The 17,473-nt window shown below is 38.3% G+C and overlaps 1 protein-coding gene across 2 annotated transcripts in view; it reads right to left on the minus strand.

The window, feature by feature from the left end:
- LOC123873726 (S-adenosylmethionine decarboxylase proenzyme) overlaps nucleotides 1-17,290 on the minus strand; it is a 33,511-nt gene extending 16,221 nt beyond the window's left edge. Inside the window, exons 1-2 of one of the 2 annotated variants that reach the window (XM_045918740.1) lie at nucleotides 16,916-17,290; nucleotides 13,946-14,032 (exon numbers count right to left, since the gene is read on the minus strand). In XM_045918740.1, coding sequence (XP_045774696.1) covers nucleotides 13,946-14,032; nucleotides 16,916-17,037 — 209 coding nt within the window. In that variant the 5' untranslated portion in view covers nucleotides 17,038-17,290. The remainder of the gene's footprint in view (nucleotides 1-13,945; nucleotides 14,033-16,915) is intronic. The other variant, XM_045918741.1, reaches the window with a different exon arrangement.
- Nucleotides 17,291-17,473: the final 183 nt, after the last annotated feature.

Below are 17,473 nucleotides of genomic sequence, written 5' to 3' on the forward strand. Positions count from 1 at the left end.
TGCCTGTTTGTCTGTTCAACCGATTTTGACGAAATTTGGGACAGAGTTAGCTTACATCCCGGGGACGGACACAGGTTACTTTTTAACCCGGAAAATCAAAGAGTTCCTACGGGATTTTCAAAAACTAAATTGCACGCGGACGACCTCGCAGGCATCCTCTATAATATATAATGCTTGGTTAATTTAGAGACCACTGATGTAGAACATAAGTAATTTTGTGCAAAGCCCGAGCGAATCAGTTAGTAAAAATTACACTGTCAATACGTACAGAGCATCTCACAGGTAATGAGTATGAGTAATGAACACACGTGCCAGAAGCACGTTTACCGATCGTGGCCAAAACACGTTCCCATCTCATTGGTGTTCAACTTCAATGTATTCTAAATCTAGGGACAGATTTTTCATTCGCCAATCATTTTATTCATCATGAATAAAGATTCATAAAGTTAAATTCAGTCAAATCTAGGGACTGATTTTTCATTCACCAATCATTTTATTCATCATGAATAAAGATTCATAAAGTTAAATTCAGTCAAATCTAGGGACTGATTTTTCATTCACCAATCATTTTATTCATCATGAATAAAGATTCATAAAGTTAAATTCAGTCAAATCTAGGGACTGATTTTTCATTCGCCAATCATTTTATTCATCATGAATAAAGATTCATAAAGTTAAATTCTTTCAAACCTGAGGACTAATTTTTCATTCGCTAATCATTTTTCAAATTGATACAAAAAGTTAAATTTTTCCTCAACAACAATCGGACCTAAAGAATTCATCATCATCAATATCGATAGATAGAGGTTAGAACTTAGAATTTTTTCAAATCTAGGGACTGATGTTTCGTTAGCCAATCATTTTTTAAATTGACGAATAAAGCTCAAAAAGTTAAATTATTCCTCAACAAAACAATCGAACCTATTTCTTTAGGTTCGATTGTTTTGTTGATCAGACATACTCTAGAAACTAATATCTGTGCCTGTGGTGTTTCAGATTTTTCGAAAAATATGTAGTTTTAAAATTACAGGGGCGCAAAGATTTGTATGTGAATTTTTAAGACCGCGTAACTTTGATACCGAATATTTTTCTGGAAAACCACAGGCATAGATATTAGTTTCTAGAATATGTTTGCAAAATTTCATGGACTTTGGTTGCCTAATATTCAAATGAAATTGGAACTACGTTTGTATGGAGCGAGTGATGGAGAGACCCCTCTTAATCCATAGTCTGGCCAAGTGTGAATTGATAAACTTCACACAACTTTGAAAATATTATGGAGACTCACGAGATTTTCCTTTACGTTGAAGCAAGTAACATCGCTTAAAACCATCGATGTATATGGATTAGCCTTTCCCATACAATTCCGTCTGCAAAAATACGCTTGAATCTTACGTCATCGTCATTGACAAAGTCAATAGACTTTTGCAAATTCTATTGACTTTTTGAGCGCGTTTTTTATCTTCGAAGGGCCCATCCATATACATCGATGCTTAAAACGCACATAATAAGTACTCGTACAACTCCGAAAATGTAGAGGTGCGCGTGCCTGGGATTCATACTCTGGATTTCTAGGCCACCACTGTTCTGTTATCCTTCCGTAGTCGGGCAAAAATAAGACGTGTAATATTTGTCTAGACTTTAGCTAGATCTTGAAGCCCATCTGCGCCTCAGGAAGCACGCGTTGTACTATTTCAGTGCTGCCGCTAAAATTAGAAATGTTTCCATTCCTATTCATGACTCCACCGTCACGACTAGACGCTAATGTGGAGTAGGCACACCTGTTTGTGACTATTAATTTGCACAAGACTTAGTTGTTATTCGGTGTCTTCAAAGACAGTAACAGATGTACTGTATGATCAATGGCTCGTGGATACCGGGTCTAAGTCACAAAAAGTTACAGGAAACAAGTCTATTAAGTGAGACACTGCACTTTTCCCCTCTTTGTAGATTTGTTTTCGGTGTGACTTCCGTATCGATATTGCGTGATAGGCTTGCGCTTGACAAGTATCATGCTTAAATACTCTCCTTGATGAACTCTAAACAATGATACTCCACACGCTAGGGTAAGAAAAAAAAATCGGTTTCTTTTTCATGTATGGAAGCACCCCTGAAAAATAAATTGAATTACATTTCAAATTCAACATTTGCTTTTGGGTCAGCATTCTGCACTGAATACCAAAATTTCAGGTTTGTAACTCATTCGGTCTACAAGCAGAGACCTGTGACAGACAGACTGACAGTCAGACAGACATACAGACAGACATCAGAGTGACATCAATAGTGACATTGAAAGCAATGCTGAAGTTTAGGCTGAAGCGCGGTGGATAAAAGCTCACTCTTATTTTGAAGGCACATATTATTGGTTATACGTGGCATGGACGCCGGAAGGGTCTTCCACATAATATTGTATACACAGGTTCCTATATACCTACATATATTTATACCTAGGAACTTTTGTCACCCTTTGTGTCGTCTGTCGATTTACCTGTTTTGTTGTCGTGTTACAAAAGTCAAAGACACGAATCACGAGCAAGCGTACTCGCAACCAGGAATTGGCACTCGACCACGTTTATTTCAATCGCACCCCATTTAATCGGAGTGTTAGTAAACCAACGCTTATTTTCGCGATGCAAACTATTGAGTATCTACTTTATACCTATTACAAAATATAAGTAACTAAAAAGACCTAAGTATGGATCTATACACCTAAGTTCTAAAACATCGTGAAAAAATTGTTCCGGCTTCGGTTTTTTCGCTAGTTTTAATATTGGTGCCTTCAAAAGAAGAGTGAACAGGCACCTTCTGGGCCAGCACGCCCCACCTTACGCTGCATCATCTCCAGCTTGGTATGATTGCAGTCAAGCGCAAGCCCATGTAGTTATAAAAAAAACATGCCTAAGAGTTCTCCATAACGTTCTCAAAGGTCTGTAAAGTCTGTCAATCCGCACTTAGCCAAGATAATGGAATGTAGCTTGAACCCTTTCCATTCTGAGAGGAGACTTGTACCCACCCAGTGACGGGCGAGCGATAGGTTGAAAACATCATTATATAGAAGAGAGGGATACTAAATCAACCTTAGAAGTAGAAACTTGCTCTCATGAAACTAATCCAGTGTAGATCTAGTGGGTGATATGTATTTCAGAATTCCTTAGGAGATACCTATTCAGGTTTTCAATAAAGAACGAAGAAGTGGAAATCAAATTGGTACAATTATTGTAAAAAAATTAGACTATCCAGGGTGATTTCTCAGCCTTTGGCAAGGACTCTCGTGCTACAAACAACAATAAAAAATACCTACTTTAACTAATCCCTCCGAAACGATAGGAATGAAAAAATGCTCAAGATTCTTGCGCTACGCCTCAAAAAAGTTTCAATGTTGCTATTCGTTTATGGGTCTGACCCATCCATATATCTAGGCATATTAGGATTCCGTACCTCAAAAGGAAAAACGGAACCCTTATAGGATCACTTTGTTATCTGTCTGTCTGTCAAGAAACCTATAGGGTACTTCCCGTTGTCCTAGAATCATGAAATTTGACTGGTAGGTAGGTCTTATAGCAAAGATACAGGAATAAATCTGAAAACCGCGAATTTGTGGTTACATCATTTAAAAAAAAAATTAAAATGTGTTTCAATTTTTAAAGTCAGATAACTATACCAAGTGGGGTATGATATGAAAGGGCTTTTTTTGTACATTCTAAAACAGATTTTTATTTATTTTTATGTATAATAGTTTTTGATTTATCGTGCAAAATGTTGGAAAAAATACCCGAGTACGGAACCCTCAGTGCGCGAGTCTGCCTCGCACTTGGCCGGTTTTTCTCCAAGAATTCGATCGACATAATCCTAAACGTGTGGTCGGTCTCAAATTAACGCGTCCTCGCCACTGTCAAGGTGAACCGGTCATATACAACTATGTACCGACCGTCCCCCTGCAATCTTCTACACTCACATTACGCGGCATTATATAAAGCTTGTGTAATGGCTGCATCCGATGCGATCAATTTAGCTTAATGCATTGCAATGTGATATGTAATATGCATTCTTCTAGGCAAGTGCGCTCCAACCGACACCTCATCATTGCGTTTTATTAAGCATGCTTGTCATCAAACGCAGGTTGATAAAATTTAGATTAAAAAATAAATAAATGTGAAGCTTCGAACAGTAGATAGTAGTCTAGAGTCCAAATTGTCCAGACATGGTTAGACACTATTATAACACTATATTTAGTTTTTTTTTTTCTTGTAATAGGGACAATAGATAAACTAAAATCCATCATCAACATCACAAGTCATTGCCCGGCCCAGCAGTCTCTTTCATTTGATATCCCACTCGATACAATAGCAAAAAAAAAAAATTGGAGACCCCAATTGGATGTAACATCCGTTATAGGTCGATTTTCTTCGTATAAAATGTAGCCTATGCCATCCGGACCATAATAACGAATCGATTGACACCTCATTCATCAAAATCGGCTCAGTGGTTTAGGCGCTACGGTGGAACACACGAATACAAAAAACTTACATAGACTGCTAAAATCATAACCCTTCCTTTTGGCTTTGCCGTAGTCGGGTAAAAATGGGCATAACTCTAAAAACCTAGAGCGTTATGTGTTCCCGCAATTGAACTCCACACCCCCGATAAGGAGACCGAAGAAGTCTTTAACTAGGCTAAGTACCTACCGCCTACTGGACACTGTGGCTAATTCTCTTGTACACAATCTCTAAACAAAAATGAATCACAGAATCAATCACATAGGAGGGTATTCCAACCCCCAGAAATTTGTGTACACGTCTAATATTTGCCACTTAGCAACATCCTTTTATTTTTATGACTATCGGAGGATGGAAACCACTAGGTCTAATTGGATTTTTTTAATGCAAAAGTGACGGGTGGATATTCGTCTGACGTCGTCTATAATCCATCTACACGCACGAAACATTTTGCGTGTTCGTTATTTACACGCGTACGCACGGCTATGGTTTAGCATAGCTATCCTTCTGTGATCTAGTCCTTGATATTGTGCGCTGAAGGGTACCTGATAGTGCCTTATTCAGAATGCAACCCAAGATAAAACTTTAAAAGACATGAGACGGGTCTGCCCGCAGAATTCAAATTTAATTTGAATATTGCGGGCAAAAAATTTCAAATTTTACTTCAAAGGGTCCAGTTTAAGAAATTAGCTCTAGTATCGACTAATTTGTGAGTCTCAAGTAAATTGTGAGTCAATACTAGAGCTAATTTCTTAAGCTGGACCCTTTGAAGTAAAGATTTTTATATAAACCTGTGAGGATGATACTGCCATTGGCGTAATTAAAATGCCATAAGCCTACGTTGTCGTATTAGTTAACATATTGCGAAAAACCAAATTAAATTTGAATTTCGCGGGCAGACCCGTCTCATGCCCCTTAAAGCCTTCACTTTAATCTCTGCTTGGATACAATGTGATGTGCTATTGTTTATACAACTACCTACTATATTCGATATCATGTCCTGTCCGTCTCAGTAACAACTTCGGCCTTGAAGATTGTGTGTCCAACGTTCGTCATATCGCGTTACGAATTCTGGCTACGCTACTTTTTGCTAGCTTTTGTTTTTGTCATTCGTTGGCCGATTGACTGGCATCGAACCGCATTTCTGATGTCATGGTTAATTTTGTTACTATAGAGTGTTCTTATTTTCACGGCTACAATGATGTACAAAAGGTGAACACAATGCTAATAGTATTTTTTACCAATCAAACTTTGAACAGTGAGATGAGAATATAATACATATAATATGTTGTAGGGCACCCGAGGGCGAGGAAGGTCGCCCATGCGATGGATCGACCACATTAAATCTGCTATGGGCGGTCCCTTGCACGAGTGTACCAGGCTGTCAGCCAGCAGGGAGAAGTGGTGAATGCTCATGAGGCGTATAACATCTGCCCTCGAAGACGTTGCTTCGTAATGACCACGACCGCTCTGCCAAGAGTGATACGACGAAGAAGAAGAAGAATGCGACAGGTCGAGATAGCAATCGAGCTATGAGGATGGGGACGCCCCGCCCACCCGCACATCACCCGCGCCGTTCCGCACCGGATTACGGGTTGTGTTGGGCGTCCCCACCCCGATTGCCATCTCAACCTGTCGCGTACTATAGGTACACGTGGATTATGAGTGTGCTCAAATAATTATACAGAAAATTTAATTGTATGTCTTTGACAATTTATTCGATGAGAATTTATTCCTGAACTGCAATCGAGTGTCCTACCTATAGTCCGGCCCACTACTGAGAACGGGTGTGCACTCAGAATGAGACGGATTTAGGATGTGATCTACCACGCTAGTCAAGTGCTCATTGGCAGACGCCCACACATTTGAGAACATTATGGAGAACTCTCAGGCATGCAGGTTACCTCAACTTTTCCTCCACCGAACTAAGTGATATATTTTGTTTAAAACGCACATAGCTTCTAAAATTTAGAGGTGCGTGCCCCGGATCGAACTCTGAACCAATATCTGGCCGAAATTATCAGCACAGGTTACGCGAATCATTCGAAAATACAACCAGGCTTTATTACGGCCTACCTGGCGCAGTGGTCTTATAAGTAGGAGTCCCGGGTTCGATTCCCGGCAGGGGTTGGTTTTTTATAATTTCTAAATTTCTGGTCTTTGGTGGGAGGCTTTGGCCGTGGCTAGTTACCACCCTACTGGCAAAGCCGTGCCGCCAAGCGATTTAGCTTTCCAGTACTATGCCATGTAGAAACCAAAGGAGGGTTTAATGGAAACTGCCATAACCCTTCCAGGTTAGCCCGCTTCCATCTTGGACTGCATCATCACTTACCACCAGGTGAGATTGCAGTCAAAGACTAACTTGTATCTGAATAAACAAAAGGCTCGTGGTTTTATTTTTCATGTCTGAAAAGGAAAACAGACGACTCGACGCCAGCCCAGCCCAGTGTAGATTGTAGGACGCATGCGCGAACACCACCACCTTGACCTTCCCACCCCCTTCCTCTCCATCACCTACGACTGAGTGACACATCGGCCACTTACACCTTACACCTCTTGTTTAATCGATACTGCAATGAAGAACCTTTTCGTTCCGTTGCAATAGCAAGCTGTTTTTCTTCAAATTAAACTTGTTTTTTAAGCCCTACACTAATTTTATAAAAGAGGTAAAGTTTGTAAATTCGAATGTATCTCCGGAACTAATGATCCGATTTGATCCAAGATTTCAGAACAAAATGAATTAAAACATTTGATTAAAACAATGGCAACCTCGCTAACAAAATAAATAAAAGTTCAGCCAAGTCAGACTGAAAAATCGTCTAGCTGTATCTCATAATATTATTGATTATGGATCTTGGGTAATTAAGACGACAATAATAAATTGCTAGCTAACCCGGCTTCTAGGAGAATGATGTTATATGTGATGTTATGTAACGAATCAATACGACAGACGCGCGGACGTCACTGCACATGATTGCGACAATGATCAATCATATCTAGGGGTCATTGACATGTTGTGTGGTTGGTTTTCCATATGAAGTAAAGTGACAACTTGGATGAATATTCCATCCAAGTATGATTCATCCAAGTTGCCACGTTACTTCATATCCTTAATGGGTTGGCTCTACCTCCACTTGAGCATTAGGTAAAGCTAATTTTTTACCCCCGCTGGTAAAAATGCAGTTACGCATCCCACACAAAGCGGATATGTGGGACTCACTGGCAATGCTTCAGCATACCCACTAAAAACCCAGCGGTACCGTCCGCGTCAGGTATGAACTGTCCCTGGTTCCCGGGTATCGTTTGCGATTGAGACGTCCTGGCGCTGAACCGGCACAGGTTTGCACCAAATTCCTCGTGCGGGACAAGGTGAGCATAATATCTCCTTCTCCCCTGTCTTCTTTTGAGGAGCGGGTGGGCATCAGCGTCCAGCTCTCGGTCCCGCTCCGCGGCCTCCTTCATAATGCCTCAAGCAGAAGATATGCCGGAATAGATTGTGCTATGTGCAGTAGCACAAGCCGAAAAAAGTTCCAGCTCAGCATAATGCTGAAAGCCTTGTACATATACAAGAACATACAACGTTGATACTAGCTCGTTAGCTCTACCAATCTTTTTTTTATCTGTCTCAATTGAACGAGTTTTGTTAACACAAGAAAACCACACCATAAATAACTCGTCAGGCTCAATAGGTTTGTAACTTATAGCCTGTATGACATATAGTGCAGCAGGCACCTAAATTTATCTTCAAGGTCGTATGAATTCAGTGTTGTGGAAACTTTTGATGCTTCGCGAGCGAGTTCAATATTATTTATTATTCCAATGTACGCGTCTTCCAGACGGTAGAATCACATGAGTAGATATTATGAGTAGATATTATGAGTAGATATTATCCCGTAGAATTAAATATTATGATTTGAACTGCATCATGCAGCATTCATATCTCCTTCCAGTTTAAAGTGCTGGACAAATAAAAAACATGTGCATCTGACCAATTATAGTGGTCATGAAAAACATTTTTAGCCTCCGACTCAAAAAGAGAGGTGTCTAGTACTTAATTTGAGCTGTGCGTTGATAGATCACTCAGACACCTTTTTAACCCCCGACCCAAAAAGAGGGGTGTTATAAGTTTGACGTGTGTATCTGTGTATCTGTCTGTGACCTCGTAGCGCCTAAACGAATGAACCGATTTTAATTTAGTTTTTTTTTTGTTTGAAAGGTGATTTGATCGAGAGTGGTCTTTCTATAGCAGACCTTAAATCAAGCTGTCTCGGGGTATATCAGACCCCAAGAAGATTTTTGATTATTGTCATAGTATATGTTTATGCTTTAAACTAAATTCGACTAAACTAACAACGATAAATCATGAGTTTGTCTCGTGGTCTGCAGAGTTCACACGCAATCAAATAGGTCATCCAGAAACGTGGAGCCGACTGCTTACTATCAATTAGTTGATGCTAATAAATCGTAACGTTTACTTGATAAAATGACTTTAATTTTATCTTTTCCTTATGTGGTGCTTAATGAAAAAAATCGGGTTTAGGATTTCGTGTTGCAATGAGAGATAGTGGGGTCACGGAAACGCCCCAGCCGAAATCTTATTTGAGTCGTTATCTTTAGTAAAAAAGCTGTTAAGAGGGGTCTCTCCTTCACTCGCTTCATACAAACGTAGTTCCAATTTCATTTGAATATTAAGCAACCAAAGTCCATGAAATTTTGCAGACATATTCTAGAAACTAATATCTATGTCTGTAAATATTCGGTTTCAAAGTTACGCGGTCTTAAAAATTTTCGTACAAATCTTTGAGCCCCTGTAATTTTAAAACTACATATTTTTAGAAAAATCTGAACACAGACACAGATATTAGTTTCTAGAATATGTCAGCAAAATTTCATGGACTTTGGTTGCTTAATATTCAAATGAAATTGGAACTACGATTGTATGAAGCGAGTGACGGAGAGAGCCCTGTTAAAAGAGATATAATATATCCTTATCAAAGCGTTCAATGAAATGTACTGAATCGCAATAGCGATTAACTTTTACAGTACAAGTAAATGTTCTAGAGAATCTTAAGTTTTATCCACGTATTTGGGCAGTGCTTCTTTTAACTAAGTAATACTTAAATTGTTTGTTGTTCAAAAAGACAAGTACAATAAACAGATAAAAGAATTAAAAATTCAACGCTGCTGTAAATCAAATTCGGTCCTTTTGATACAGAAAAAGCAGTTACATTCTACTTATTACAGCCGGTTCCCATTTGTCGTCAGTCGGGCCCGGATTTTAATCGGATGTTCCAGTGGCAAAACATTTTATATGAAGCTATTCACACTTGTCTGAAACCGATTTTGTGTCAAAATGTTCTGTCACTGGAACATCCGATTAAAATCCGGACCCAACAGCCGACAAGTGGGAACGGGCTGTAACTTAGGCAAAAGTCGTAAACAAAGAAGTATTAAAAAAAGTGCAAAATTAAAGGTTTTAAGGCATTTTCAGGGAGAACCAACTTGGACATTGTAAGTGAAAACGTTATACTGCACTTTTCCAGTCAAGAAGAAAAACGTCAATACGACCATTGAACTATTGTGTACTAATCAATACGACAAATTGGAAACCTTGGTAGAAATGTCTTGAACAATATCGCAGTCCAGTCTAAATAGATGACAAATTGACATGACAGAGATCGATGAGGGTCAAATAGGACGCGAAATATGTCAACTGGGACAATCATGAATAAATGATTTGATGCAATTGATCAGCCGTCAGAAGTTTACAGGAGCTTGCTTTAGTTTCAAGGCATCATGCAACATTGGCAGTTTGGAAAATGGCTAAATTATCCTGAATTATTCCAACCTTGTCTGGGAATTTACTGGCTGCTAACAATAAAAAAATCATAATAAAAATAAAATTCGACTTCAATAACCACAAACAATAACAAGTGTTAAATAAAATTTTATAACACCCCCGACAAGTGGAGGTTACAGTAACTAGAAAAGAGCTGATGACTTTCAAACGACTGAACCGATTTTCTTGGATTATAGCTAAGAACACTCTCGATCAAGCCAACTTCCAAACAAAAAAAAACTAAATTAAAATCGGGTCAATAGTTTAGGAGCTACGATGCCACAGACAGATACACAGATACACACGTCAAACTTATAACACCCCTCTTTTTGGGTCGGGGGTTAAAAAGGTGTCTGAGTGATCTATCAACGCACAGCTCAAATTAAGTACTAGACGGATTTGGCTATACGTAGACATCCACTAAGAAATGATTTTTGAAAATTCAACCCCTTAGGGGGTAAAAAAGGGGTTTTGAAATCTGTGTAGTCCACGACGAAGTCGCGCTGATATAAGAACTTGTGTGAAGAAAACAAATACAAAGTAATGTTCCAACCGCAAAGGCCGTTAATTTTCCTGATCTATTTTATGGGTTTGCTTTCACTATCAGTCGGATGATTCTGGCAGCGTGCCCGGGGGCGTCAGAGGTACGCAAACAGCGACGAGACGAGTCGACAACGTTTACGAAACGCGACGTAGTGATACCAACACGTACGTACAACAGCGTCTCACCTTTATTTTTATCTTCAGATAAATGGGAGGTAAATATTTGCAGTGTTTACGGGTATTTGCATAATACCGTCAGCGAAGTTCTAACAGTGCGTAAGGCATTTTTGGCGAGTTTTAACATTTGCCATGCGATGAAGATATTCACGCACTTACATTCGTCCAATCAGAATCATATGAAAGTCTTTTATTTCGTCAATAACTTCATTTTAAATATTTAAAATATTATACATCAAGGTTTGATAACGAATATTTAATGCAGTTTTATTACTCTCCTGTACAGAAGACTATTTTGACTTACTCATTGTTAGAATTTCACTGACGATAAGCCGATGAGAGTGGAAGAATTTGGGTGGATTGAGGGCCGTTTTAGGTCCAGCAGCAAGGAAACTTGTAACAAAATGTTGAGGCTTCATCTACACTAGCAGGCGTCAATATATGTGTTACCATAGTGTTACCTTAAATGTTAACTACGTTTTGACGCTAGGTATGCTATGAATTGACTCTGAATTACTCGGCATGAAGGTCTCTGATTTCACGTCACCTTATATTTGACAGATGTCGATTCAGGATCAAACCGAGAGTATCCTCAATGTAGTTCAAGTCCATAGCCGACTACAGGCAGCAGCAGTAGGCGACGTATCGCTGCGACATTACTGCTTTCTATGATTTCTGTGAAATACCTTCAGTGGCCAGCTACACGTTGTCTGCCCGGCTAGCATGGGCAGTAGATAAAAATTATATCCCCCGATTATATCCACCGATGTCATAGAAATCAGTGGATATAATCGGGGATATAGTTTTTATCTACTGCCCATGCTAGCCGGGCTGGAAGGTATTTCATAGAAGTATATAGTTCATAGAAGACCAGGATTGCGGCGACAAGCAATGCTGAATAGATAGTATCGATCGAGACCACTAAAATTCTATAAGTATCTATGATAGAGACCCAAGAGCTATCGGAATATAAAACTGCAGGACATTAAAAGTTTACGTCCAATAATATTGGATGCATGTGGGTTGACGAAAACGATGACTCTACATTATGTACAAACTACGAAGTACGTAATAAGATTGATCTACTTATATCCAGAATTCTGCAGACTCTGCGTTTCATGATAAAGACGATTTTCTCAAGCCAGAATGAAAACCGGCTATTTATCGCGAGAATACTATATAATAATAAGTCGGTTCACTGGATTGTCAAACTTGATTAGCAGTAGGTACATGTTTGAAGGGACTTTACCACTCCGCTAAAATTATTTCATACTGCGAGTAAGTCTGGACGGGATTTTATTACTCTGCTAAAAATTAATTCAAGCTACGAATAGTTCTTTGGGGAGTTTACCACTCCATTAAAAATTATTTCAAGCTACGAATGTCTTTGGGGACTTTACCACTACGCTAAAAATTATTTCAAGCTACGAATGTCTTTAGGGACTTTACCACTCCATTAAAATTATTTCAAGCTACGAATAGGTCTTTGGGGACTTCACCACTCCGTTAAAAATGATTTCAAGCTACGAATAGGTCTTTCGGGACTTTACCACTCCGCTAAATATTATTTCAAGCTACGAGTAGGCCTTTTCGGGACTTTACCACTCCACCAAAATTATTTCAAGCTATGAATGTGTTTGGGGACTTTACCACTGCGCTAAAAAAAAAATAGAATTTATTAGCGGAGTTTCTTTGAATTTACTTCATGATATATTTTGACAGATCGTCGATTCAGGATCAAACCGAGAGCTTCCTCACTCTAGTTCACTCTGGCAATGTCATTGATATAAAGTAATAATTCCGCGACATAAAAATGTAACAGGAAGATTAAGAAGTTATCAACAGTTATCAGTGTAATGTAGAATTGCCATTAAAGTGACCCACAAATGACCCGCGTGTTATCAGTTCTGACCCCAGGTCTCTGAGTCACATGGTACCTTATGACGTGCTTACAAGTGTGAGAAGTAGTTTACCCGAGAAGATAACCCGACGGGTTGTGGGTAATCTTATGAAATTTGGAACGATTGAGGTTTAAAGTTCGCCAATATTTCAACCTTCGATACAGACCACGTGCGGCGTTTTCAACTTATAAATATCCATTCCATACTAAGTAATTAATATAATAAAGGTATCAGTTTATCTTACGTATAAATCCATACTAATATTATAAATGGGTCTGTCTGTCTGCCTATCTGTTTTATCCTTTTTCACAACGATACCGCTGAATCTTGCATCTCGAAGTCGGCCATATTATAACATTAATTTTTGTACCATGGTACAGAACCCTCCCTGTGTGAGTGCGATTCGCACTTGACCGATTAAAAAAACCGCGCATTTAATTTTACTTCAGCCGCGCGTCAAGGTTACACGCACTATTTTTTTTTTTCATATAAGAGAAAGAATAATCAAAATAGTTCCATCAACTCCCACGAGCCTTCAAAATAGCGAGTCTCGTGAGAGAGAGTTTTATTTTGTTTTTATGTACGAGGCTATAAATAAACGTGTAAGCCCTGCTACGTGAAATGCTGTCTCATTTATACTCTACAAATAAATTATACAGCGTTTAGAAAAATGATCAGCAAAACCGTACGTTTTTAGATTTGCAAGATTCTTGCCAAGACTTTTATGTATTATAATAAGCCACTTTCGGAGATTCATAGAATGTTTTAGAGTAGACCCATCATTAAAAATATACTTACTTACTTAAAAATCGAAGTCAAATCAATTTAAATTAGGTAGGTACTATTATATGTGCTATTATACTCTTTTCGATGGTCAGATTTGTTAAGATTTGTAAGATGATATAGTGGTACGAGGGTTCCAAACGCGCCCAGGTCTGAGAAGAGCCCACAACAAACTCAGTTCGGCCTTAAACTTAATCAAAACTCACCTCAATACATAGGCGTCAACCTGGTCGCTCTGCGTGAACGAGATGATTTCGCAGCGAACAATCTTCAGTACATTCTCCCATTGTTGGCTGGAACAACAAAAGCAGGATATTAACAGAAGTACGAGTACCTATCTAACAATCAAAATGGTTTTCAAAAACCTTCATCTACATTTTTTTTTGTGTTAAAATTCACGGTTTTTGGGATTTTTCCCCTTACGTGTGCTATAAGACCTACCAACCTGCCAAACATGATTATCGGTCAACGGGAAGCACCCTATAGGTTTCTTGACAGACACGACAGACAAGGAAGTGATCCTATAAGGGTTCCTTTTTCCTTTTGAGATTCGGAACCCTAAAAATTACATTATTTAATTCTTAGGTGCTATAGATCAACATCTTATGTAAAATCTTTTTTTTTTACTTACAATCTTGCAATAAATGAAATAAATAAATAAAATAAATAAATAACATATACTTCTAGTGTTTTTAGTACAGGTGTAAATAATTTTGGATATAAAGGGTCACCCTAAATAATGTACCTAGTACCTACCTATAGCGCGCGACGGGTTGAGATGGCAACCGGGGTAGGGACGCCCCGCACACCCGCACAAGCCCCGCGCTGAGGATGAGCGCGTCCCCTTCATCATCGCCATCTCAACCTGTCCCTACTATACCTTACATAATTGTAACATAGTTAACTTTTATATTCTTCACAATATAACTCACACCATCTACTTACAGTAGGTAGGTAAGTACATTTAAGTTGTTGAATCAGTCAAAAAACTTGAAGAACCTTTTGGAAACAAGTTCCGAAAGTCTGGAGCCGTTGTTAATTTGTGCCGAAACCTGTTTGAAAATCTCGTCAGGCCGCCAAATATGATGAATCTGCAGTAGCCCACTTGAAATCCGGATCACTTAAAATGCGAAAGTAACTGTTTATCTGTCTGTTCGTTATCTTTTCAAGGCTCAACCGGTGAATCGATCTTAGTGGAGATAGCTTACATTTTGAGACCATCTATTCCAGAAAATTTAAGAGATAGCACAGGATTTGCAAAAACCTAAAACCACGGGGAAGTGGGGGGCATCAGCTAACCACAACTTAATAATTCCAAGATGGCCAAGTAGGTTATGGCAGATTTTACACAACTTGAAGGACATTACGGATAACTTTCAGGCATCTAAGTTTCCTCACGACATTTTCTATCATCCTTGAAGCAAGTAGTATTTAATTGCTTAAAACGCACACAACTCCGAAGTTAAGAGGTGTGTGCCTGATACCCGGGATTGAACCCCGGACCCCTGACTTGAAGGCTGACATCTTCACCACTATGCTATCACAGGTTATATTATATTAGTAGATTTGTATGGGTAATAATATGGATAGTATGATAAGGATGTTGTTTGCATAGGTTTTACCACAATGTGGTTTTATTTACCTATTCTTAATCTAAAGCAGGATAAATACACTGCAAAAATGTTGCCATCCTTATGGCGGCACAATCTACGTAAGATCACTGTTACTGATGGTGAAATCTATAGAGAGCACTCTGATTTTGCTTACACTTAAGACAGAGTTAAAAGGAGACAGATGTATATCTCTCACATAAATCTGTCTCATTTTAACTCAATCTTAAGTCTGAGCAAAGTCAAAGTGCGCTATATAAATCCCACCCTAACAGTTTTGACCCCCGACAAGTGAAGGTTACAGTAACTAGAAAAGAGCTGATAACTTTCAAACATCTAAACCGATTTTCTTGGATTATAGCTAACAACACTCTCGATCAAGCCACCTTTCAAACAAAAAAAAAAAACTAATTTAAAATTGGTTCATCCGTTTTAGGAGCTACGATGCCACAGACAGATACACAGGTCAAACTTATAACACCTCTCTTTTTGGATCGGAGGTTAAATATGGGAAAGTGTGTTAATCTATCTGTCTGACAATGCAGCTTGCATCGGAGACAGACATAGGATACTGTTTATCTCAGGAAAACGGAGTTTCTGCAGGATTTAAAAAATCTATACCCACACAAAGTCGCAAGCATCAAGGAAGTGAGAAATAGTTTAAAAAATTCCAATGGTTAATACCTTGTTAGTACCTAACTCATTTACTCAGAGGTATCTAAGGTGTTAAATGCATAGAGTTAGCATTGTGCTGTTTACACATATTATTTACTTATAATTATGTAACAATTTATCAGATAAAATGAATCATCAAAACTAAGTATTGAGTAAGTAGCATATTGCATAAGTATAATAGTTACTTATTCTTTTAATTTTTCCTGTAATATGAAGTTGCTTTATTAGCAATACTGTAAGTTTATAGGTTCATGGTTGTAAACATAGTATTTCTAGTGTAGTACTACCTCTATAGTATGTACATTATGTATAGGGAGTTGGATAGATTAATTAGACCCAATATTAGACCCAATGATGAAGATGAGGTGATATTCTCAAGACTGAGACATTACATAATAATTATTATCGGTAGGTTTTGCTCAGCATTTTGTCACCAAACTCACAACCTATATTACAAAATATATTCAAATTAATGACCTCTCTTTTCGAAGTTAAAATTATTGAGTCTCGTACAAATCAAAATGTGGTCTCCCTCAGTCCAACCAACCAACGATTGGTCTTCATGCCGGCGATGAAACAGCTGATTCCCTGATTCCAGAAGCTTCCGCAACAATAACAATCGTTCACAATCATTGCGATGTAAAAATAACAAATGAACTGTCCAAAGTTCGGAAATTATTCAAAGAAAATTAATATTTCGTTTACAGTATAGGTAAAGGCTAAGTAGTTGATTCCATATTGTTTTCACAAAGTAAAAATTAACGAAAAATTCGCCGGTAACCTATAAAGATAAAGTTACATCACACGAACAGTTTACTGTTATATTAAGCACCTACTATTAATTAGAATTCTCCCGATTAATTAAAACTAATAAAATTATGTTATACATACCGTGTGATTTTTCTCAAATCCGCATGTTTTACCGGCGTAAACCAAATCTCAATCAACTTCTCAACACCCTCGAAAAATTGATCATTATTCTCACTATTAGATATTATTTCCGTTTCAGCCATTGCGATATTTTTATAAGATTTATTTTATTTCAATACAAAGCAAAACAATTTTCGACAGAAAATAACCACAACCGCTATGGCTCAACTTCAGAAGTTGACTGATTTTTCAGGGATTTTGACTGAATCAGCTGAACGTGTGAATGAAACAAATTATTGGCAAATGCGGGTTAAGTGAAAGAGACAGGCTGTCAGCATCTCTTTTCCACTGAGTAGAAGTCGACGCTTGGCGCGGCGTCGCGTTGTTGATTTTGATGGCGATATTGCGATGTGTATTGTGTTGCGATTGGTGGAAACTGGAAACAGGAATCGCTGATGCCATAGATAATACACCAATTCTCCTGAGATCGGTCTGAGTTGCCAGAATATATTAAAAAAAAAAACCCCTAGTTAAAGTTTTTCCGACGTTTTCTTCTTTTACATTCAAATAAACAAAAAA

Source organism: Maniola jurtina, chromosome 17 (genome assembly GCF_905333055.1).
Source record: "Maniola jurtina chromosome 17, ilManJurt1.1, whole genome shotgun sequence".
NCBI classification, from domain to species: domain Eukaryota; kingdom Metazoa; phylum Arthropoda; class Insecta; order Lepidoptera; family Nymphalidae; genus Maniola; species Maniola jurtina.